The sequence below is a fragment of the Necator americanus genome, chromosome III, assembly GCF_031761385.1.
Source record: "Necator americanus strain Aroian chromosome III, whole genome shotgun sequence".
Taxonomy (NCBI): domain Eukaryota; kingdom Metazoa; phylum Nematoda; class Chromadorea; order Rhabditida; family Ancylostomatidae; genus Necator; species Necator americanus.
In genome coordinates, this window is record NC_087373.1 from 21346247 (window position 1) to 21369544 (window position 23298).

At 42.9% G+C, this 23298-nt stretch overlaps 8 protein-coding genes across 9 annotated transcripts; 5 read left to right on the forward strand and 3 right to left on the reverse strand.

Annotated features, from left to right (window-relative positions):
• Positions 1-544: 544 nt before the first annotated feature.
• On the forward strand, positions 545-9322 carry RB195_010364 (uncharacterized protein; the record flags this gene model as incomplete). Of its 2 annotated transcripts, XM_064191336.1 has the most annotated exons (7): positions 545-642; positions 694-807; positions 867-944; positions 2621-2831; positions 8687-8842; positions 8898-8968; positions 9223-9322. In XM_064191336.1, the coding sequence occupies 7 exons, from the start codon at positions 545-547 to the stop codon at positions 9320-9322; spliced, it is 828 nt and encodes a 275-aa protein (XP_064048918.1). The 2 variants fall into 2 exon arrangements, with proteins under 2 accessions (XP_064048918.1, XP_064048919.1); XM_064191335.1 differs by lacking the exon at positions 9223-9322 and having other exon boundaries at positions 8898-8972.
• A 1025-nt stretch (positions 9323-10347) lies between these two features.
• RB195_010365 (uncharacterized protein) lies at positions 10348-10686 on the reverse strand (the record flags this gene model as incomplete). The annotated part of the gene is made up of 1 exon (XM_064191337.1): positions 10348-10686. One exon carries the CDS (start codon positions 10684-10686, stop codon positions 10348-10350), a length of 339 nt encoding a protein of 112 aa, XP_064048920.1.
• Positions 10687-10847: 161 nt separating this feature from the next.
• On the forward strand, positions 10848-11138 carry RB195_010366 (uncharacterized protein; the record flags this gene model as incomplete). Its single annotated transcript, XM_064191338.1, has 1 exon — positions 10848-11138. The coding sequence occupies one exon, from the start codon at positions 10848-10850 to the stop codon at positions 11136-11138; it is 291 nt and encodes a 96-aa protein (XP_064048921.1).
• Positions 11139-11803: 665 nt separating this feature from the next.
• Positions 11804-12163, forward strand: RB195_010367 (uncharacterized protein; the record flags this gene model as incomplete). Its single annotated transcript, XM_064191339.1, has 2 exons — positions 11804-11955; positions 12013-12163. 2 exons carry the CDS (start codon positions 11804-11806, stop codon positions 12161-12163), a joined length of 303 nt encoding a protein of 100 aa, XP_064048922.1.
• A 323-nt stretch (positions 12164-12486) lies between these two features.
• Positions 12487-12873, forward strand: RB195_010368 (uncharacterized protein; the record flags this gene model as incomplete). Its single annotated transcript, XM_064191340.1, has 1 exon — positions 12487-12873. One exon carries the CDS (start codon positions 12487-12489, stop codon positions 12871-12873), a length of 387 nt encoding a protein of 128 aa, XP_064048923.1.
• Positions 12874-15001: 2128 nt separating this feature from the next.
• On the reverse strand, positions 15002-16674 carry RB195_010369 (uncharacterized protein; the record flags this gene model as incomplete). The annotated part of the gene is made up of 5 exons (XM_013445214.2): positions 15002-15118; positions 15179-15301; positions 16258-16368; positions 16422-16514; positions 16570-16674. 5 exons carry the CDS (start codon positions 16672-16674, stop codon positions 15002-15004), a joined length of 549 nt encoding a protein of 182 aa, XP_013300668.1.
• Positions 16675-21555: 4881 nt separating this feature from the next.
• RB195_010370 (uncharacterized protein) lies at positions 21556-22136 on the forward strand (the record flags this gene model as incomplete). The annotated part of the gene is made up of 4 exons (XM_064191341.1): positions 21556-21664; positions 21737-21831; positions 21887-22017; positions 22076-22136. The coding sequence occupies 4 exons, from the start codon at positions 21556-21558 to the stop codon at positions 22134-22136; spliced, it is 396 nt and encodes a 131-aa protein (XP_064048924.1).
• A 198-nt stretch (positions 22137-22334) lies between these two features.
• On the reverse strand, positions 22335-22859 carry RB195_010371 (uncharacterized protein; the record flags this gene model as incomplete). Its single annotated transcript, XM_064191342.1, has 4 exons — positions 22335-22436; positions 22500-22521; positions 22629-22741; positions 22809-22859. 4 exons carry the CDS (start codon positions 22857-22859, stop codon positions 22335-22337), a joined length of 288 nt encoding a protein of 95 aa, XP_064048925.1.
• Between the last annotated feature and the right edge of the window lie 439 nt (positions 22860-23298).

Sequence of the window (23298 nt, forward strand, 5' to 3'; positions counted from 1 at the left end):
TACTATCCTGTAAGAATGTTCCTCACTTGGCCCACAAAACATTTGTGGGCCAAATGAGTGAACATGCCTTCAAGATTGGAGTTAGGATTCGTAGGTATTCGCTAGCTCTCGTAACTCTTCATATAATTTATCGAAATTATAAAACGAACAGACCTGTTCACTTTTGATTATTGATCTGAGGAGGATATTTCATTGCTGTATCTGCAAACTATAGAACGCCCCAAACGTTATCTTCTGCCGAAAAAAAGCCATCACTGAAAATATTTGAAACTGCCGAATATCAATGATTGATGATCTCCAGCTGCACCAATATAATTACTACACTTCAATTAAACGCCTGTTTTGTTTATTCCTTGTTAAGTTTTCGTTGCCTCGTAGGATTGGGTGCATTAACAACTGCTAACTTTTCTTGCCATTCAGCTTCTTGCTGTTCCGCAACCGAAGTTCGTGAGATTTGTTATCTCCGACAGCTATTTCAGAAATTTTCAAAAAACCTTTGCAAAGGATGTTTACCCCAAACAGGTTCCTTTGCTTTTTCAAAAGCATGGCAAGAGCTGCGTTGGGTGTCGGTCTCCTCATTTTCACCGGGCTGCTGAATGTGTGTTTCGAGGAGTCGATACGGCAAAGCTGCTTCCACGTCAAGTGAGTTGTAAGGATTAATATCACTTTCTGAAGTGAAGAATTCAGTTCCAGTTCAACTCAGCGAATAGAGGAATGTTTCGACCAGCGACAAGCCATCTTCCTCGGCATCGTTTTTTCCATCTTGCGCATTATCACATATAAAATTGAAGTCATTTTAGTAAGCAGGTGGGCAAATCCTAAATTTATCCGCGCCTATACAACACATCCGCTATTTCATAACCTAGGCGACCAAGGTGCCTTGCAAAGCAAGCCTCACCAGGGCACCACATCGGCTTTGCTCTGGGATTACCATATGTGATCAGGTTAGTTGCAGCCCTTTTACTTGAAAAGCGGAATTGAAAGATCATCTCTGCCGTAGGTGGCGTTTGTCCTGGAGCCTACAATGAAGGGAGGATAGGTGTTGATAAATACTGGCACTCTGGGCATTGTGACATGCTAATGAGCGCTCTAAAGGACTGCTCTCTTTATCGAGGACCAGGCCGGAAAAAACCATAGTATAGTTCCCATAAGATAGAGGTTCTTCCGGTGTTCCGTAAAGGCAGCATACCACGAATTTGAGGTGGTGCGAATTTCAGGTGGAGAAGCTGTATACGGGGTCGTAGATTATGAAGACGGAGGTAGTTCCGCTCATCTCTCCCTGCATCACTGCAAACAGCCGCCTCCGGAATTCTGTTTTGTACGACGCCATCTATTGCAATGCTCCATTTCAGACTGCCCCGATAAGCAGTAAGGGACGCTACGCGTGCAAGGGTGGCGCGCTGGAATAAAAGGCATCCTACAAAACAGCATTCAGGGGCCGGCTGCTTGCAGTGATTCAGGGAGAGATGAGCGGAACCACCCCGGTCTCCATAATCTACGACCACGCATACGGATACTCCACCTGAAATCCGTACCACCCTAGATTCGTGGTATGTTGCCTTGAACTTGGGAAACCACCAACCGAAAGCCATTCTAAACTCCTTAATACTCCAAGGAGTGCACGTGATTCTAGTGAGTTGTAGTGGTTCGAAAAATTGTTTGCTCCATCAGTATAGTAATTTTTGATATGCAGAATTTATTCTGACCAGAGATGGTGGAAAATCTGCAAAATCACTGCATTCACTTTCTAATATCCCTCGGCTGCACATGTAACTGAACGCACAAGAACGCTATTTCTTTCGTCTCTCGATTCAAAGGCAGCATGTCACGAAATTGACGATGTAGGGATCTCCCCGCGTATAGGTAGTGATGCTGGTGTAGTTCACAAATACATGGAGGAGAAGGCGAAGTCACACAAATCTACATAACAAACCTTTTCCTGGATCACTAGGAAGAATCGTGCGCAATCATGCTCCCGCTAATGAACTATACCGTTGCTCTTATCTTTTCATGAAGATATCCCAACATTCTCAGTTTCATCATGAAGCTACCTTCAACAACAAGAAAGTCGGATACTTGCGCGCCGTCGAGAATACCTTCTCTTTATTATCCTTTACATTAAAAGATTCAGAAGAGTGGTCAAGGATTATGAAGGTTTATTCACCCTCTACAAAGCATCTAAGGATTACGCGAGGGAAAAGTTTGTGACTGAACCTGGACGGTTTTTGTACGGAGGCACTTTCAAGTGCATTACCGTTGGTATAATCATTGTTCTAAAAGTGGGTGATTGCAAAATTGAACTTATGATTCCGACCAATTTCATTAAAGGAAGGCAAGGAGGCCTTTGTTATGGGATTGCGTTAGGTTTCTGACCCTTCATTTCTAAGGAACAAGCTGTAGAAGAACTCAGATTTGTTCTCGTGAAACTTACAGTGTGCTAAGAACCTCTTAACGTTACCACTGTGCGCTTTTCATGCGACTAATTACTTTCAAGAAGCATTCATGATCTGCTACTTGAGTTTTCAAAGACTATTTTGATTATTCGCTTAAATTGCCGTCTACAGCATCCTCTACATATTCTTCTATAATGTCATACAAATTTGCGAGATGACATTTCCAGAAAACTCCTACTTTCTACGCTACTTCAACCTTCGCCCTTTTTAAACGGGTCTGCCTTCATGCTGTCCTGTGTTGTGTTTTATCCGTATGCGAGAGACTTATTTACGCTGTGCAAACTGGTGCTTTATGGAATACAGAGGAGGTTCTACAACACAAACCACGACTTCATCTTCACAGCTATCGCTCTTTACATTTACTTCAGCGTCTTGACTGTAAGTGGTTTAAGGTATCAGGGTACCTTTTTCTTTGTACGTTACTCAAGCCTCAGTCTTCAGAGGTACGTAAAAAGCATGCATTGTTTTATTTTTGTTATGTACTGCTTCGTGCGTCAGTCTCGATTAAAGAATTTTATCCAAATGGGATGACGTACCGAGTGCTACTTCCCATACGTGCTCAATTCCAATTTAAACAGAAAATTAGTAGCTTGGAGTGCCTGATTTGAATATGGGTTGAAAAAAATGGTTCCACTGTCGCTGTATTATGACAATAGTAGGAGACCGTCTTCCAAGTTACGTAGTTACGTACGGGATTAATCGTTGCACTGAACCATTTTTTTGCTAGTGAATTGGTGAACGATTTTAGAATTGTATACTTATGAAATATGTTCACTGTAAATGATTTCAATCTGTTGTCTAGAAATTTCGATTTATTTCACAACGTTGCAGCAGCAGCTGACTGATTAGATGGCGTACTCGATCCCTCCATATTTGTGTTATAAGTCCTTCACAACGTTGCAGCAGCAGCTGACTGATTAGATGGCGTACTCGATCCCTCCATATTTGTGTTATAAGTCCTGTTGTTGTAAAAACTTCTATTTTTGGGTCCTCCATTCATTTAATGCGGAGAAATAGCTTACGACATCTGGGATTCCCAAGCTGTCTCCAATCTGAATAAAAAACACAAACTCAACTTTGCTTAGCTTCCCTGGTTAGGCAGGATGGTAGGGCAAACGATTTTTGGATTTGCCTGTGTCAGCGCGCCGCCGACTGCTCACACAGTTTAATAAGCGCGATGAAACACGCAGAAGTTGCTGAGAATGATCATCAGGGCGGAAAGGGGTAGTGCCACCTTGACCGCAACCTTAACTTCAAACCAGAACGTTTAGATGTTCGATATGCAATGGTAGAAGAGCCGCTCTGCTCACAGCTTCCTGTCCCATTACGTATGTACATATACGTTATGTATGAAATGCGGTTGCTGCTAAATTCCACTGATCAACGGTCGACATTAATTAATTGGATAAGGGTCGATATTTATTAATTTTCACTGGCGCCAGTACTCTGACAAAACCCCGCGGGCAGACTAGTGATTGACGGCGACTACAAATCGCCTCGGTTGCACAGTAAACAAGTCTTATTTTCATTGCTGGCAGTATAATGGAAGGGCAGACAACATACTTCAATAAGTGTCGCGCAGTAGAAGCAGCTCTCGACCCACGCAAGGAAAAAGCCTTATCTCTGATAGGTGATCTGGCCTCCGCTTCCACCGGGAGCACCTTCGAGAGATTCAGGCTAACGATGCGGTCCTTGGTGTCGTCGTCCCAAGCGTCCTTGATCGGTCCTTCGTCTGCAGGTGTCCGATGGCTAGGGTGTGCTCCAGGCGTGGGCTCTTATGAACCCAGCCGCGAGGTTGCCCCGCCTCTTGTGATAGAGGTCTCCGCCCCTAAAGGGAATATTACAGTATCGATGAACTTGCGATAGAGCGCATTACACATATCACTTACACCCCCTTACTTGAAGTCCGTCCCGGACTTCTATATATTTACAAATAACCCGCTGCACGACCCGATATATATATATATATATACAAATATTTGCCTATAATATATTTACATACTTACATAATTACAAATAACTCACCGGCCGAGACAACAACTACTTGTTTTCGAAAAAGCGAGGTCTGCTGCAGGCACAATGGCAATTAGGAAGCTGGCCCAACACGTGATCACACGACCCCAGCAAGGGACGCGGCGATTGAGGAGAAGTTCGCTATGAATTTACGGAAGAAATTCGCCATGTCAATGAAGGCTTCAACCTCTTTGATCGTGGAAAGTATGAGAAACTCTCGAACTGCCCTCAGGTTGCGGTCGGCGGGGCTATAGGAATTGCCCGAAATCCCAACCCAAGAAACTGACCCAAGAAAGAAATCTTTGATTGCGCAATTTCTGTCAGTTTCTTACCCGAGACCTTTATCTTAAACAAACGAAAGCGATAAAGGACCTTCCTAAGGGAGGCCAAATGGCTCGGAATTTAAAGACGAGAATATCGTCTAGGTACGCAAAACAGTTGGCTTCCAAACCAACCAATCTACGAGGCATAGCTCGAGAGAAGTAAGCTCCGGCATTTTCGAAGCCAAAAGAAAGGTAAACAAACTGGTACACTCCACGGTGGGCTGCCCACCCACATTTTTCTTGACTCTCAGGCGATAACAAAAAATGCATATAACCTGACGCTAGGTCCAATGTCGTATAGTATTTATGACCCACTATGTTAGCAAGTATATCCTCGATTCGGGGCAACTGGTAATGGTCAGGGATGGTAATCTCGTTAAATGGACATGAAAATCGAGACAGACTCGAAGAGAACCGTCCTTCTTCTTTACTAACACTGTTTTATGAATCCAAGGAGTATCGCTCTCTACTATGCGACCTGCTCGAAGCAGTTTGTTAATGTACTCATCGAGCTCTTTCTGAAATTTTACCGGAATTCGCGGGGGTCTAAAGCGCGAAGGAGGAGTTCCGGTGGTTGTCTTAATAACTATCTCGGTCTCTTCATAGGATCCTAAGTAATACGCATCACGTGAAATGCGATCACTGAATTCATCGCAAGCAACTGCTGACGCTCCTGCTCCTGCTTCGAGACTTCCGGACATGCCGCCACATTACAAACGTTACCTGCTACCGAATGTGTGCTAGGAAGGAAAAGTAGTTATCGCAAAACTTTCCATAGTTTCCATAGTGGTCTCTCGGTCGATCCGCCGAAGGAAACCTGCTTTCCCTTATATAGGATCTCGGCCTTGGCCGAGAGGTCAGAGACCAACAACCGCGTCGCACCTACGTTAAAGAGTATTGGAGTGACCATTACCGAGCGGTCACTCAGGTGGCTAGACTGAGAGGAGAGAACAAGCGAGGAATGGTCAGCAACTTCAGAATAGCAGGGGACAAAAGTTTCCGCGCTAGGCGTCAAGACTATAGTCTCGACGACTCGCACGGGAATTTCTTCAACGCCGTTTGTAAGGTTGGCAGAGTCTGGTGTCGGAGCGTTGCATAAGATACGGTGATTGGCCATATAAAATGTACGGTTTCTATGATTTATACTCCACAGTGGCAATCGACTAAGAAAGTCCTCGCCCAAAATAATATTGTAGGCTTCTACCTCACCAGGAATGCACACAAATTCCGTAAAATAAACACTCTGGTACAGGCGAACCAACCTCGAATCGGAGATCGGCGCGACCGCTAAGCTTAACAGGAACACCTGCCATGCCTACTGCGCAAGGTGTATCGCTATCCTCCATTGCAAACACCCCTGTAAAGGCGCCGTTAGAAAAGCGCCAAACAAAGATTCGTTCCTCTTTGTTTTGCGGACGACGTCACTCTCTTTAGAAACACCAGCGAAGCAGAGACGATGTTAAAACAATTAAACAAAACAGAGGAGAGAAGAGGATTACGAATAAGCCGCAATAAGACACAGTTCATGAAAAAGTTTACTGCGAGGGTAGAGGAGTACAACTTGATATGTCGCAAATCGTGGAAACTCTCTCATACTTCTAGTTCTGACATTCTATGTATATGGAGAACGACATGAATGAAGAACTGAATAGGTGGTAAATGGTGAGTAGCATTCGCACACGTCAGGGAAGCTACAGAACAACTGACAGACCAAGATTTCCGTGCCCATCTCTTCAATTCAACAGTTCTTCCAGAGCCCTCTTACGCAGCGTACACGTGGAGAGGCACTGTTCACACGTCTAGGAAACTATTTACTACCCACAAAGCCCTTGAGAGCCCTGTCTTCGCGACCCAGCAGAAAATATATCGAAAGCAAAGCATAAATGTACTGGTCACATTATGAGAAAATCCGACGATAAATGGACTAAAAGAACGCTAGAGTGGATCCCAAGAAACGCTAAACGCACTCGAGAGAGGTCGCCAACCAACCAAGATGTGGCGTTCCCTACATGGATGGACAGAATGAAAGCTTAGCGGGATACTGCTCAAGCACCTCGTCAATGGCACTCAAGAAATTTGAGAACACCTTGGACGACAATAGCGATGGAAAGAAACGATTGCAAAAGATACTGGGGCCCGCAAGTTTAGTGAGGACGGTTCGTCTGAGTAACTGAGTAAGTAGAGCTTTTTTAACGTAATGTTTCGCTATGATATTGGTCATAAGGCTCGGGTAAGCTATATACCGGTCTAAGATCATCGACACGCAGTGGTTAGCTGCTACAGGAAAAGTCATGTTCGGAGACCCAATGTGATAGTTAAGTACTTCTTTCATCTCGATGGGTTGTCCGGATTTGTACAGTCAGCTGTGCATGTTTCTCCAGCTACGACATAGCCAAAAATCTAAGTTATCCCCGCACCAGTACTCTTTGACTACAACTCACGACAAACTCGAGAGTTTTTGAAGTGATTGTAACTTCTAAATTTATGTGTGGCAGCTAAATATGAGGTACGAGGTATCTAATGTTTCACAACTAACCGCAGCTTTGTTGATGAGGTCAGTTAAAGGCATCACCCCCCGAATCTGAGGTGGTGCAGATTTCAGGTGGAGTATTCGTATACGGGATGGGAGACCAAAGGGAGGGAGGTGATTCCGACCATTTCTTCCTAATTGCCGCAAAAAACGGCCCAGAAGATGCGGTGCCGCACAAGGCTGGCGCGCTCCAGTCGAACTCCTTGTAGAAAATAGTCCGCCAGAACGCCTGAAGCCGTATCTTCATTTTTCTTCATTTTTTTCTTATCTTTCTTATCTTATTTTCTTATATATTTATATTTTCTATTATATTTATATTTTTTATATTTTCTTATATTTATATTATTTTCTTATCTTCATTTTTACGGCAATTAGGAAGAAATGGGCGGAATCACCCCCTCTCCATAGTCTCCCATCCCGTATACGAATACTCCACCTGAAATACGTACCACCTCAGATTCGTGGAGTGATGCCTTTAAGTTATATCCATTCAGAGTCTCGTGTAGCAAATGCATTTCTTTCGGCTTGAAGAACCATTTTGGGCCAGTAGGTTCGTTGTCAGGAATTTTCTGTATCCAAATTATCAGCATTAGAGGCTATGTGCAGGTTTGTTGAAATGGTTTGTCGAGAATTCCTCGTTCAGTTGCTGTGAACGCATAATACTTTTGCTTTGGATATGGGGATTGGGAGTATCCGATGAACAAGAAACAAGAACAAGAAACGAACAAAACAGAAAGAAGAAGGAAACTGAAACAGTCTGTGTAGTATTTTGTGGTATAGAACTTCTTGTTAGCGAATCGAGCAGTTGCGGGCTGTGTTAGAATTAGATTAACAGTATGGATATCTAAAGCTGCTGCTCCCTTCATGCTTCTAAACCTGAACACCTTTACAACTGTCTCCTTTTGAAAAATTTTCTTATTTGTTAGGTTGCGCTGAAGTTATCGCTGCTAAGAAAGGAGATACTTCTCTTTTACTACCTCTAGAACTTTCTCCTTCGTAGAAATTCTTATCTGTTTAATTAAAGATGTTCAAAACTTAAGTTTTGAAAATCTTTAATTAAACAGAATAAGAATAAGAACAGAAATCAAAACTTAAGTTTCCAAATTTTGCTGAAGCTTCAGCGAAAATCATTGTCTTTACAACCACACTTCTAGCAATGGACTGTACTACCGTTTCAATCCATGAACATGTCAGTCTTTACTTCCTTTTCCCTGGATTCTGTTCGCCCACAAATCTTTATTTGTTTTGCAAAAACAAATAAAGAAAAATGAAATAACGGTATGGCTGACAGAGTTTTCTTTGCTCTATTCGTTGTAAACCAACGCTGGCACATATCTACTTTTGATTTGGATATTAAAGCCTTGCAGATTGAATTTTTCGATGTGTCATCGGGGCTCTACTGTTCGCAACGTTTTCTGGGACTTCCACTCATTTTCCCCAACATCAATTTCCCGCTACTGCTTTACGTCGCTCACAATTCCGTGATAGCGCACCACAAGCGGATGCCACTAATTGTCTATGAGGTTGTTAACAATAAGAATGTTGTGTCTCGAAAATCGCTAATGTTCTGCCATTCAGGTTAACGAAGAGGACTGCTTCGTGCAACTCCATAGATTGCGCTGTTTGTGTCAAAAAGATTGTCCTGATCTGTGAGTTTTCCTTGAAAACTGAACCAAAACTAAGCTACTGTCAGGTCAAAACGACATAAGGTTGTGTGTGGCTGCACTGGACGAAGCGGTTGGATCGAGGTGGGACCATCGCGAACTGTAGCGGAGTGGAACTCGCGATGGTTCCACCTCGATTTTAACCGCACCGCTTTCAGAACTGCACCGAACTTCGTGCCGTTTGCTCCAATCATACTCAGCTCTAATGTCGATTTGCGAGCAGAATTCTCTCAATTTAGATCATATACAGTTCGTTTTCCTATTGCACCTTCAGTGGCCACGACTAAGGATAGGCGTCTCATAGAAGGACGAATTGTGCAAGTGTGTAATAAGTGGTAACTTGAATATTCAACTGTCATTTGTTGGAAGAAAACCTTTTCTGAGATTTTTTCTAAAAATTCTGGAAAGATTTCTACAACCTCCGGGTCTCCGAAAAAATCTCGAACCCTTCCTCGGTTTATTGAATTAACTCGAGCTTTGTTGAACAACGCACCTTCCCCTGTACGCTATTCTGAATCCATGACATGCGCTTCGTTCTTTACACTGCACGTTATATTGAACTCTAATGGCTTTGGTAACTAAAAGGACATCTTCAATAACAGCAGCTCTATACACGTTAAACAACCATTATATAGTTTCTTCGAAAATAGGTAATCCGATCATATTACGTTGCTTGTTATGTCCGTAACTGAAATAAAATGTTTTCAACATTTTTTGTCACTCTCATACCTAATGGTTGAGCGCGGAATTTGCCACAATGGAGATGTTCAAGTATTGGCGTAGACAGGGTTCAGGAGCAGTCTGTATGTCACTGCGCAAGCTCTAAACATCCTTTACGAATCCGTAGCACAGTTGAGGAACACACGACTAAGTAGAGTTCACTAGTTTCTTCGACGATCAACTTTTTACCTTCGCGACACAGAAACGATAAAAATAAAGTGAACTTGATCACTTATACAAGTGAGGAATTACCTCGTCTGGTAATTTCATCACTAATCCATTTAAGGTGCCTTTATTCCGCTGCTCGTAGGCGTGTAAAATAGAGGGTTAAAGAACTTCATTTTTTATGTGGACCTAGAGCAGTTTCAGCTCTTAGCTTTCTGCCTCTGATTTCATTCCATGTGCATAAGAAACTAATGTTAGATGTACCGTCACGGTTTTCGACGACAATTGGACCACTGCACAGGATACCACGCAATAGCAAGGACGCACGCGACAGATAACCACTAATGGAGGCCGCCGGCACGATAGACTTCTTTACAGTGAGAAAATCCTCTGTAGAAAACGTCCGACTTTCCAACGTGTAGAAAGGCCTTTGATAAAAAAAAGTCGCGCAAAAAGCAAATGGACGAAGTTACGTCCGTTTAAAATGATCGACAAGCAACGGGAGCACTGATAGTAAAGGAGGTATTTTCAAACTGCCGAGTGTCCCACGTGTTACGGTGAACCGAACAATACAATTCTACCAAATATTTCTTTCCTGCCGCTTTCAAACCCACGTCATAGTCATAGGAATAGCGCGTGAATATACGACTCCTTGCCGAATCCTCATTTGACGACACAGAATATTCTACTCCTCCACAACGGTTTACCGCCTCATAGTGGCGTGGAGGTGACTCTGGGCGTCGAACTGCGATGCACAGCTGAGGTTCGTCCTCTGGCAGGGTCTCCCAAGCTGAAAAGTAGTTCGACACATCCGACATTCCGACTTCTTGGTTGCTTAACTAGTAGTAAACAACTGCTAAGATTCACCACCGTCTTAGCAAAATGTCACAAGATGGTTCGCTGATGCACATAGGTTGGGCGACTACCTGTGGTGAAAGCTGAGCCCGCCGCGGTTTAGTTTGGGAGAAAGTCAGATGGTATGGCAACCGGTGAGAGGCGATCAAGTCTCAGGTTGCTCAAGACATCTTTGATTCTGGACCAAGGCGACACACTCCCGACTCGCCATGGAGACTGTCTTAGACTGTGTACCTACAACGCGAGAACAGTGTTTACAGACGCTGACCTGCATGGCCTTCTCGGAGCTGCAGAGCGTATCACATTTCACGTGATTGCTCTGCAGGAGACGGAGTGCAGAAGAAGCGACGTACGACGACGGATGAATGACGTACACTCGTCATTCGTGGAGAGAAGGTTCCGTCGCGAAATGTAGATGGTGTTGGTTTTGTTGTGCGTCCATCTGTCGTCTATCCTGTAGATTCTCACGAGATCCTGTCACCTCGTCTGGTCACTCTTCGCCTCCGCCTTCTGCGCCAAAAACCCATCAGCATCATCACCTGTTACTCACCAACATCAGCAGCTGATGAATCCGAATTGGATACATTTTACGAGTAGCTGTAGGAAGTGATCCGCCACGAGAAATCCTTCTACAAATTCGTTGTCGGAGACTTAAACACAAAACTAGCAAAGATTACGGAAGGGGAGTACAGGATCGGAAGAATTGGACTAGGGGACGGGAAAACGGCAATCGTCTCGCCGGTCTGCTGTCCGCCGCTCCCCTCTTTTATGGAAATTCCCTTTTCATAAAGAAAGATCATAATTGGTGGACATGAGAATCGCCCAATGGCGTGGCTCGCGCGGATATCGACCTCATATTCATCAACCGGAGATGATGTCTACTTGACTTTTCGGCAGTACCACCCTTTTGTACTGGTTCTGATAATCGTCTCTTTCGTGCAAACATACGACTTGGCCACACGATGGAAACATCTGCTATCGGCAACGTAGGAGAAAAGAAGTCGTCTACGACGATTGCGTACTCGAGGACTCCTTGTCCCAAGGTGACACGTTGAAGAGGACCTAAACGTTGACTACGAGATGCTGCTCAGAGGATTACGAACCTGTGTTGAACGTGCTTCGAAGCCGCGCACGACAAACTTGGATCGAATTTCGAAGACGAAGACCACCATAGAACTGTTGGAAAAAAGAAGGACTCTTAGGCTTGATCCGAATGCATCGCACATTGAGCGGTTAGTAGCAAATACTAACTGCAGAAAAGCGTTGCAGGATAATCTTTCGAAATACAGGCAGACGAAGATTCTAGAAGCAGCCCAGAGCACAACGAGTTTAAAGAAGTGCCACAGGGATCTCCGCGAATATAATATTCCGCTAGCAGCCTTGCTGAGCGAAAACGGGACTCGCACGTCTTCTCGTAGTGAGATGGAAATCATTGCGTAGAGTTTCTACTCAATCCTTTTCCGTTCATTAACTTTTGTGTCAAGCCCCATCACTGGTGAATCTCCACCAAGGATTTTCCTTTCAGAAGTACGAGTCGCTATCAAAAGCATGAAACCTGGCACAGCCCCCGCACCTGATTTTATATCAGCAGACTTTCTTCGGGCTGGTGGCCATCCACTTCAGGTAATCCTAGCAGCGCACATGACGTCTTATTTTCAGAAAGAAAGGATCCTAGACTAGTGGAAGACTAGTGGAAGAACCGTTCTTATCCATGAGAAAGGTGACCGAGAGGACCTTCGGAACTACAGTAGCGCACATCTAGGATGTTGCATGAAGCCCAGCCTCAAGAACAAGCTGGATTCCGTCAAGGGTTACGCTGCTTGGACCACATCCAGACTGTGTCGAGGGTCAAAGAGGTTTGCTGGGAATACCGCCTGCCCTTTGTTCTTAACTTCGTCGACTATGAGAAAGCCTACGAATTCCTGAATGCAATACTGTCAGCGCTGGTCGATCAAGTTGTGGACGCGTCGTATGTGAGGACATTAGCCAATTGCTACGATCGATGCACCACTAAGATACAGCTTCTCCACCGACCCCTCACCATACCCATTGGAAAGGGGGTACGACAAGGCGCTACTATATCGCCGAAGCTCTTCACGGCTGCATTGCAGTGGATAATAAATCACTACCTTAGGAAGAAAGGGGCATAAGGCATATGTTGATGGAAGATTCCTTCCGAACCTTCGTTTTACGGACGACATCGTTCTCTTTTTGAACAGTATCAATGGAGCAGAAACAATGCTTAACAAATTGAACGAAGCAAAGAATAGGACTGCGAATAAAAGGAATTGCGACCTACCACCTACTGCGTGGACAGAGGAGTGCAACTTGAAGGCTCCCAAATCGTTGAAACTTCGTCATACGTATAACTCGGACTATGAACATGGAAAATGACTTGAAGAAAGAACTGAGAGCAGCATGGGCAGCATTCGCGCCCGTCAGGGAAGCTACGGACCAACCAAGATCTTCGTGCCCATCTGTTTGACTCGACAGTTCTTCCAGCGCTCTGTTACGCTCTGTTCTTGTTCTGTTAGACACTGCTGTCTGCCCACGATTGAGAGATGTCTTTTAAAGTTTAACCGACGCACGCTACATCTAGCCGGTCTTCGCAGCTCCGACTTAAGAGGAATGTTCCTTCTTCAGTGGAACTCGTCAACATCAATCACGAAACTTGAGATCTTGGATGACAATGGCGGAGGAACGAAACGAGTGGGGGCCGGCACGTCCAGTGAAGACGGGTCATTTAAGTGTCTAAGTAAGTAATACTTCATTTTCATCAAGAGAAGTTTCAGCAGAATCAAATGCAATTCTTTCGACTCTACAAATTAAAAAAAAAACTCAGGAAAAGAAGGCTAAGGTAGAAACCTGCTTGAGGTCTGAAGTTTGGTTGAGCTAAATCAGATCTAGTTCTTCCTTTTATGGATTCTTCGCGATTTTTGTTTAAGAAATTTCCACTTCTCTGCATGAAAAAGAATGAAATATTAGAAAGCAAAATCCACGTATAACTAAAACAGAGCTGTGAGAGCATGGTGTTTCTAGATTGTGAGAGCAGCACGTCAAATAGCCGAAGACAGAGTCGTAAGGGACTAAAAGCTAATCTAGATCCTTGTTGCTTTTCTCAGTTGCCATTGCCATAACAGTTGACTTTTGATAGCCCCACTGTCATTTTCAAGAAATAAACAATAATGATAAACAAATAATAAACAAACAACGAGTAAATAAAAAAGTGAAAAACAAATGCAAGCTCCAGTGGTTTCCTTGCAGACTAATTTGATGTGTTTTCAGGTGCGGAATCTGCGAGAACTGCAGTCGATTATTCCTTGTTCGATCGGGAATAAATCAGTTCATTGGTAATTGCATGAACTCATTGAAGAATAAAAGGATAATTACGCCAGACTTTTCACAAAAATGGACTCTATCGATGAAGCTGAGCGAGTGTATCGCGGTTGGCAAAAGGTTTGAGTGTGATTGAGCGACGAATTGGTGACGCACTTTTCTGTGAAGATAAAAACACGGGATCTGATACGTCGTCTCGACCCTGCAAGTCATTCTAAGGCTACACACCTGTTCATAAACATCAAACGAATCTGAATTGAAGTCGAACACGCAGGCGTATACCCACAGGACTTAATCAACGCCGCCCACTTTATCCTTTATCTTCTTTTCATCGATGAAGCTGATCGCAGTGGGACAAAAAAAGATGATAATTATGTAGATGGAGAAACCGCCTGTGGCGCTTTGCACACGCGTTTGGAAGAGGCAAAGCACACGTTTGGAAGTTTGTAAATGCTTGTTTTCTACTTTCTACGTCAGCTTTCTATGTTTACTTTTTTTCAACGCCTACTTCACATTCGGGCTGTACATTTTTTTTTGGAAGAAATTGCCTATTGAAATCAGCTGGTGAAGGTCTATACCATTCAATGAGAAAATCATCTTGAATAGTTCCGAAGTTTTTGCAAAAAAAAATCCTTTTTGTAATGTTTTGGCTGCCACAATCTTCCCAGTATTCACTCATTTTCTCAAATTCCCTCGTTTTGAAATGTTTGATTCCACGGATCCTGCCACTTTATAGCCCACCGGAGACCAATTACTCCCAGCAACACTATTTTCTTCTCAACTCTTAGGTACATCTATGGTTAATTGGTTAAAATGTTCCACAAAATAGTCCAACTACTTCCTTCTCCTCGGTCAAGTACAGATCCGAGTAGTAGCCTCTGCGCATCTGTAGGCCATAGACCATGTTCATTCAGAACTGTGACAATACTAGTTGATCTACAATTAGGCCTTCTTCTTTGTGAACCCGTCGACAGCTTTCGCTATTGGCTCGATTACTTTATTAAAGATCAGTTGGGCTCCTTGAGTTTGAGGGAGGAACAGGAAAATTAGGAACGCAGTCTGAAACTACTTCCAAGTTAATTAGAATACAAACAACATAGAAGGGAACGAACATCTTACCCTTAAGAGGAAGTAAGCGGGAATCAAACTAAAAGAAGTGGAGTCCAGCAATGCAAAGAAGCCAAACGGTACCCAGTACTGCAGCTGACCAATGGCTTCACCTGATTTTTTGGAACGAATGACCTGAGAACATTTCTAATTACTTTCAACCGGCTATGCAAGTTTAGCAGGAAAGCGAGTTGCAATATAATTGTTCTTCTTTGTGATCAGGAATGAGCCATTCATTTTATGAGTGAAACAAGGAACAGCGGTATGTTCATTCATCCATATGAACTAGTGGTGTACCAGAAAAAGTAAGAAAAATATACGTGATATATGATGCAAGGTCAAGGCACTTCCTTAAATCGGCGGAAATATTGGGCTGTTAAAATCTTCTTATAAGTGGACAAATTATGGAATGTAAAAAGCTTGTCCGCACTCTTCATGCGAATAATCTGATTAGGCTAAGTGATAAGATCAGCTTACAGATCGCTGTTCTCTGCAAAGGGTACAAGAGCAATGGGATGGCGACCGTCGATGAGGTGAATATATAGTCTGGTCAAAACGACATGAAGCACGGTACATTTGCTGCGGTAGAAGGTGGTGTGTAGCTGATGATATCATTGTGGATCCATCGATGGCACCAAAACGACTCCAGCCGCTGTCTTTATACCGCCGTCTCGTGGGCAGCCGCTTACGCAACTGCACCGTGCTTTCGTATTGACCCGACTATAGTAATTTGCACCAACCAGCTTATACAAAAAAAAGCGGACAGTCATCTAACTTTCCCTACAACAAAGCGCAAAACTAGTTAATTTGCAGTTAGGGAGGAAATGTAACGTGTTTGATTCCACCTGCACTCTCTTTCTGGTGTGATTTTCCCTACCATGTGTCACGATCTCGAACCCCTTGTAATGAACATACTACCCACAATGATCACAAGCCACACCGTGATAACACCCACGCACAGTATGGGACGACCTATCAGCAGTGATAAGAATCTTGTACTTTATCAATGATGTAACTCTGTTAGTTGGTTGTTTTGTGTGTAGCGGTTTTGTAGTTCCATAGGTACTTGATTCATTTCCAAAATAACGCACGTCGACGCTAACTGCGGCTGGATACAGAAAGGTGATCAGATTAGAGACAAACATTGCCTCTTCTCCACTCAGTAGATACAAGCTCGTCAGCCCAATGAAGCCGTATGCGATCTGAAAATGCCTCAATTCTTCCAGCGTAACAGCGTCTTAAATAGGTTTCGTACATGTTCTCTCTTCACTCCAGCTGCGTCAACCTTTTTTAGTTGTTCGTCAGCAGCTGCACCATGTGACTTATAAAGCCATGCAACCATGTCAGTCTAAACAATCGAGAGGTTATGACAAGAAAATAGTGGATGCAAATAGTTGTCTTACATGTGCTTGTTTTATTCCTTGGACTGGTGAGCGATCGAGTCCACCCGCAGATGACCCCGGTGGGCCTTCAGACGCAGATGGCGGTGGCCCTGTTCTGACGCTCATCGGCAACTGTAGTGAGTAGGCTAAAAGATGAACCACACTTCTCTTTTTCCATTTTTATAGCGAATGAATTGTCGCTGATAGAATGATTCATTTGTTGACGAGTTGCTCAATTTAAACGCGACATTGGGGCAAGTCTGGTGTATCGCATTCGATGCTTCTCTACGGTTGGTTTCATGAAACAAAGAATTTTGTCGTAGCAGTAAGGAAACTTATTGAAAGGTTTACGAGTGCCAACGAGTGAAAATGTGGAATCTCGCATAGTCATACTGTTTTTTTTTCTGTCTCATGCAATAGACTCCTTTAAAAAGAGCAAAGGTTGGAAGCTATTGGCATAATGGAAACTATAAAAAATGGACTGAATCAAAATAAAATTACGGTGCTAGTGGTCTCGTCCGTTGTACTATGCATGATTTGAGCTCTTCCACTTGTAGAGATACAGAACTGTTTGCAATTGAACTGAATCATATTCCATGTTAGCCTATTCGTAGGCAATAAATGAGAAATCTGATGCGTTTTTTTTTCTAAGAAGCAAAGCTTCGTTAGTTTATAACAACAACGACTTTTCATATTTTCCTTATTCGTATATTGTAAACGACTTTAAATATGTTCACATTGCGGCACTTGCTATTTTCTGAAGATGCTTCCTTAAAAATATACTTTCGTAGCACTTAATGAGAGGAAGCTTTCTCTTTGATGAAGGGAATTGCTTTGCAAAAAATTTGTCCATAAAACATGTTTGCTTAAGGAGTGATCCACAATAACATTTCTCCAAAATTACTATGGATTTGGACCTGCTGTGGGGTACTACGACAGAAAACCTCGTGCCGACTTCAAACCAATATACAGCTGCATGAACAATGATAGTTCGGATCAGGCGGCATCGAAATGACAGTACAATTACTTGCTGTTTCAAAAAAAAATACCGGTTCTTTATAGTTGGTCTGGAGAAGGCGCCGAATTTGGGTTTCAATCGCAAACGTGCCGCAGAATTTTGTTTATCAATAGGGCGAGGCGAATGCAGCGCAGTCGGTAACAGTGCTGTCACTGCACGACCAATGGTTGGAAATCGCCCTGTTGCTAATCAAGCCTCTCATCCCTTTACAGATCATTGTATGGGCAAAGACTTGTTCACAAAACCTCAGCTATTCCGAATTGGAGTCAAATGCTTTGTCGCATCCCAAGCAGATTGATACGCCACCGACTTCTTAGTGCTGTTTGACTAATTTTGACTATCATCTTACAATACGAATAGAAAACGAAAGAATGGAAGGAATTTCTGGCAGAGGAATAATTGGCTGAGCAATGTCTAATATGTGGTGGTTTTTGGGTGGGCAATCGCACGTGTTAGTCTTTTACTGTTATGGTGTGATGAATCAAACGTTCAACGCAAAAGACTCTCACTGCCCAGAAAATACATGGAGCGGATGTTTTACACCGTAACCACCAGTTCCACTGCTGTCTCTTCTACGGCCACTGAGTTCGCTACCAGCTCTCTTCACAGCTTCCGCATCTTAACTACGATCTCAATCAGATGCTACGACTCTGTGCGGACTTCTCAATGACGTTTGAAGTTCTACGTAAGATCACGTCAACTGGTGGCTCCTACTTTATATTTATACAAGTCTGATCGTCCGACTGACGACGGACCCTCAGACTTTTCAATGTGTTCGCTTCGCGTGCACAACTATACATACACGTAAACACACATTGCCGATCTGCATTTCTATTGAAAAACTCTAACTCAAAAAGTTTTTAAATCAAAATCTTCGCTGTTCCAGAATTCCACGCATATCGTAGAATATAAACAACCTGTGGAATAATAAAAAAAAAACAGAAACGAAACAAAATAGTACATCAAAAAGTTTATTCTTTCAAAGTAATGTTGACCATGTCACCTGAAACAAATCGCTGACACTGTCAGCAACTCTCCCAATTTAGGTTGTGGAAAAGCTTACAAATGAGCAAAAACTATCTTCGTTATCAACCGTTGTCATTCCCTTAATAATACTCGAAAGCGACTGCAAGTCACCACTTTCACCTCACTCATTTTCTTCGGCTTGAGAATGTGAGTTGAGTTGTATAAGAGTAATAGGTGTTTTCGATTGAAAGCTGCATTTGAAAAAGCGAGAACCAACTTGACGCCGTAGAGTTAATCATATGATGTGATCAGAGCTTCCGTTTCTGAATATAAATCACATTTATCATTTTCTTCGCAATAAAGTGTACATCCTAAAACATTAGAGAGCAGCGCACTTTTTTCGATGGAAAGTAAAGCAAACGAAAAACATAACACTAAACGGACTAAATGCAGTGTATCACCCCACCACAACTTTCGGATTGGTTATCTCGCTCATATCCTCCACGAAAGTGTGTGTTCCGCAGCTCTTAAGAAGGATGCGGCTCTTTTTTCACGCAAGAATTTGCTTCACATACTACCTTTAGAAAGTACAGCCTTCCCTTTGAAATAACATGACAAAAGAAGAAAGGAACCTACGAAATGCTATACCAAGAAACATAGAGATAACGGTATCATGAGATCGCAGTTTTCTGATGCAGGAAAACTTCTACAACGGGCAGGTCGCATCAGATAGACCTGATTTGACAGCAAGAATTTTCTGTGGGAAATTGCAAGAGTTGTGCAGTGATTTTTTCAAAAAGCACGTACGTGGGGAAGTGGGAGCCTACGTCTACGTTATTGAGTTTCAAAAGCGAGGGTTTCCTCACTGCCATGTGCTTTTGATAATGAAGTAAGGATGGAAAGTACGAACAGTGGAAGAAGTCGATAATGCTGTGAGCGCAGAGATACCAAATGAACCAGAGGGTCATGCGGCTGTTACTTCGTTTTTGCTTTACAGGAAATGTGGTATCGAAAATCCTAATTTGCCGTGTATGCGTGACGGGAAATGCTCAAAACGTACTCCAAAAGCGCTGCGCAAAGAAACGTCTGTGGAAGTGAAAGGCTACCTAAATTATCGGAGAAGCAACTGCACAACTGTTGAAGTCAGCGGTTAGGAGCACAGCAATGAGTGAGTAGTATCAACTAATCTGTAGTACCTACTTACCAACTTCCAGTGCCACGTGAGTTGGAAGTTGGTAAGTAGGTACTACAGATTAGTTGATACTACTCACTCATTGCTGTGCTCCTAACCGCTGACTTCAACAGTTGTGCAGTTGCTTCTCCGATAATTTAGGTAGCCTTTCACTTCCACAGACGTTTCTTTGCGCAGCGCTTTTGGAGTACGTTTTGAGCATTTCCCGTCACGCATACACGGCAAATTAGGATTTTCGATACCACATTTCCTGTAAAGCAAAAACGAAGTAACAGCCGCATGACCCTCTGGTTCATTTGGTATCTCTGCGCTCACAGCATTATCGACTTCTTCCACTGTTCGTACTTTCCATCCTTACTTCATTATCAAAAGCACATGGCAGTGAGGAAACCCTCGCTTTTGAAACTCAATAACGTAGACGTAGGCTCCCACTTCCCCACGTACGTGCTTTTTGAAAAAATCACTGCACAACTCTTGCAATTTCCCACAGAAAATTCTTGCTGTCAAATCAGGTCTATCTGATGCGACCTGCCCGTTGTAGAAGTTTTCCTGCATCAGAAAACTGCGATCTCATGATACCGTTATCTCTATGTTTCTTGGTATAGCATTTCGTAGGTTCCTTTCTTCTTTTGTCATGTTATTTCAAAGGGAAGGCTGTACTTTCTAAAGGTAGTATGTGAAGCAAATTCTTGCGTGAAAAAAGAGCCGCATCCTTCTTAAGAGCTGCGGAACACACACTTTCGTGGAGGATATGAGCGAGATAACCAATCCGAAAGTTGTGGTGGGGTGATACACTGCATTTAGTCCGTTTAGTGTTATGTTTTTCGTTTGCTTTACTTTCCATCGAAAAAAGTGCGCTGCTCTCTAATGTTTTAGGATGTACACTTTATTGCGAAGAAAATGATAAATGTGATTTATATTCAGAAACGGAAGCTCTGATCACATCATATGATTAACTCTACGGCGTCAAGTTGGTTCTCGCTTTTTCAAATGCAGCTTTCAATCGAAAACACCTATTACTCTTATACAACTCAACTCACATTCTCAAGCCGAAGAAAATGAGTGAGGTGAAAGTGGTGACTTGCAGTCGCTTTCGAGTATTATTAAGGGAATGACAACGGTTGATAACGAAGATAGTTTTTGCTCATTTGTAAGCTTTTCCACAACCTAAATTGGGAGAGTTGCTGACAGTGTCAGCGATTTGTTTCAGGTGACATGGTCAACATTACTTTGAAAGAATAAACTTTTTGATGTACTATTTTGTTTCGTTTCTGTTTTTTTTTATTATTCCACAGGTTGTTTATATTCTACGATATGCGTGGAATTCTGGAACAGCGAAGATTTTGATTTAAAAACTTTTTGAGTTAGAGTTTTTCAATAGAAATGCAGATCGGCAATGTGTGTTTACGTGTATGTATAGTTGTGCACGCGAAGCGAACACATTGAAAAGTCTGAGGGTCCGTCGTCAGTCGGACGATCAGACTTGTATAAATATAAAGTAGGAGCCACCAGTTGACGTGATCTTACGTAGAACTTTGACTTTACCACAGCGATAATGACGTGCACGCTATTTCATATCAGCATATCATCCTGTGCTAAATGTTTGGCAAAAAGAGGAGAATTACTCAAGCTTTGAATAATGTTTCTAAATTGTGTTGGTATCGGAAGAATAAAGGTGGGAACTCGAGTTAGAATATTCCCCGAATGTAGAATTGAGGCATTTAGAAAATTGGTGTTGGGCTAAGACGTTTAGATTAGTTTCTTTTTCTTATCGACCGATCTATAATCGGCGAACACAGTTGAGGAGTAATGTTCATTTTTGGTACAAGCTATGAGTGAAACCAGCGGTGACTCACGGGATGCAATCCATTTCATAACGAATCTAATCAACAACACCGTGAGCAGCGCAAAGCAGCTGCTCGATGCCCTCGAAAGAGAAGGTTGCATTCGTTGTCGCTTTCCAATTCTAGTAGTTGAGTTCCTCCCAGTTCTAAAAGTTCCACTTTGTTAAGGAAAACAAAAGGCACCAGCCGGAAACAAAGTCATTATGCAAAGCGAAGCGCCTCCAGGTCCCTCTGCGAACACTGGGCAAAGTCATCTTAGAGATGTGATTTAACATGGCACTCCTGAAATATAAAAAAGACTTCTAACTCTGGATTTAGTGTTACCCACTGCTTGGAGCACGTATAAGTTGCGAGATGTATCGATCTTTGGACAAGAAGAGGATCCTGATCACGCAATTATACGAAGCAGAACAAGAAATTAACGACGATGTAGCGAAGCAGCTTGAACAGTAGAAACTCTTGTCATTTTTTTTTAACTGCTTCGTCTCAAAATCGAAACTTTTGTAGGTGTGCACAAACGTCATCGAAAAGATGTGTCATAGGTGGCACCGACTTTGTTCGAGTGTAACGAAATCACGCAATGTCGTTCGAACTGTTAATGTGCAAAACTCCCAAAATAAATGATACTGTTCTAACTTCTTATCAGTTGTCACTGACCAATCTAAAGGATGCATGTACTAAATTCATATCTAGTAAACGTTTGCAGAAGGCTTGGAAGACTCCATGTGATCTCGTGAACGACAATAAAACTAAGAATGTGGAAAATTTACCTAATATGATTTCTAAAAGACATAATTGGTTGAGCCATTTGGCAGGTCGGTAATGGAACATTTGTGGTTGTGCTATTCGAGCAAAGTGTGTCTGTAATCTATTGTTTGTTGTATTGTCTGTTTTTAAAGTAAAGGTATGGCAACAAGAAGGAAAAACGTACAGAAGACGATACATCCGAATTGCTGCAATACATCCGAACTACTATAGCCATGAGGATTCCCCTACCAGAGTGATCACAGCCGGCTAGTTGCAAGGCTTCCCAGGAGCATAGGGGCGAACAAGGGCGAACCGCGAGACAGAAGTGAGCTTGTGCCTGCCTTGAGACGTATGTGGATTCAAGAGAAGAGCTCCGTTCCTACTGTGCCAGGATTGACACCATTGTATCCCGCACGCCGATCTGGTCTAAAGCCTGCAAAAAAAAATCAAGTGAAAGTGGAAGGGAGGCGTTTTGGAGTCGTCTCCAACAAACAGGCTCCACTGAACCACTTCGAGATGACCTGACGGATTCCGCAAATTTCATAAGAGCGTGGACCTTCGACCTGTTCAAGGGATTTGAAATTAAACGTATGGAACAGTAAAAAGAAAGAGTCTTCTGACTCCTGGTATGGAAGCGCAAAATGACTAGGGACGATCTTTACATAAAGCACAATTATGTACAGCATGGGAAACTACCATTAAAGACCTAATAATGGAAGACAAGAAGATTAAGAACTACGTTGTCAGACTGACTAAGACGAGACGACACCACCCACTGAATACCATATATGAAACTGGAGAACTGTTCTCAGGAAGATGCGGCAGCAGAATAGTTGATGGAGTTTGTGTCCGCGTCAATACGAGTGTGGCAAAGAACATTGTCCCTTTCAAACAACTTACGACCCGAATTGAAATCCCGCGGATGTGCATATGAGGCTCAACAGCCTTGACTACATTCGGCCTTTACTGTGCTTCACTTTCCG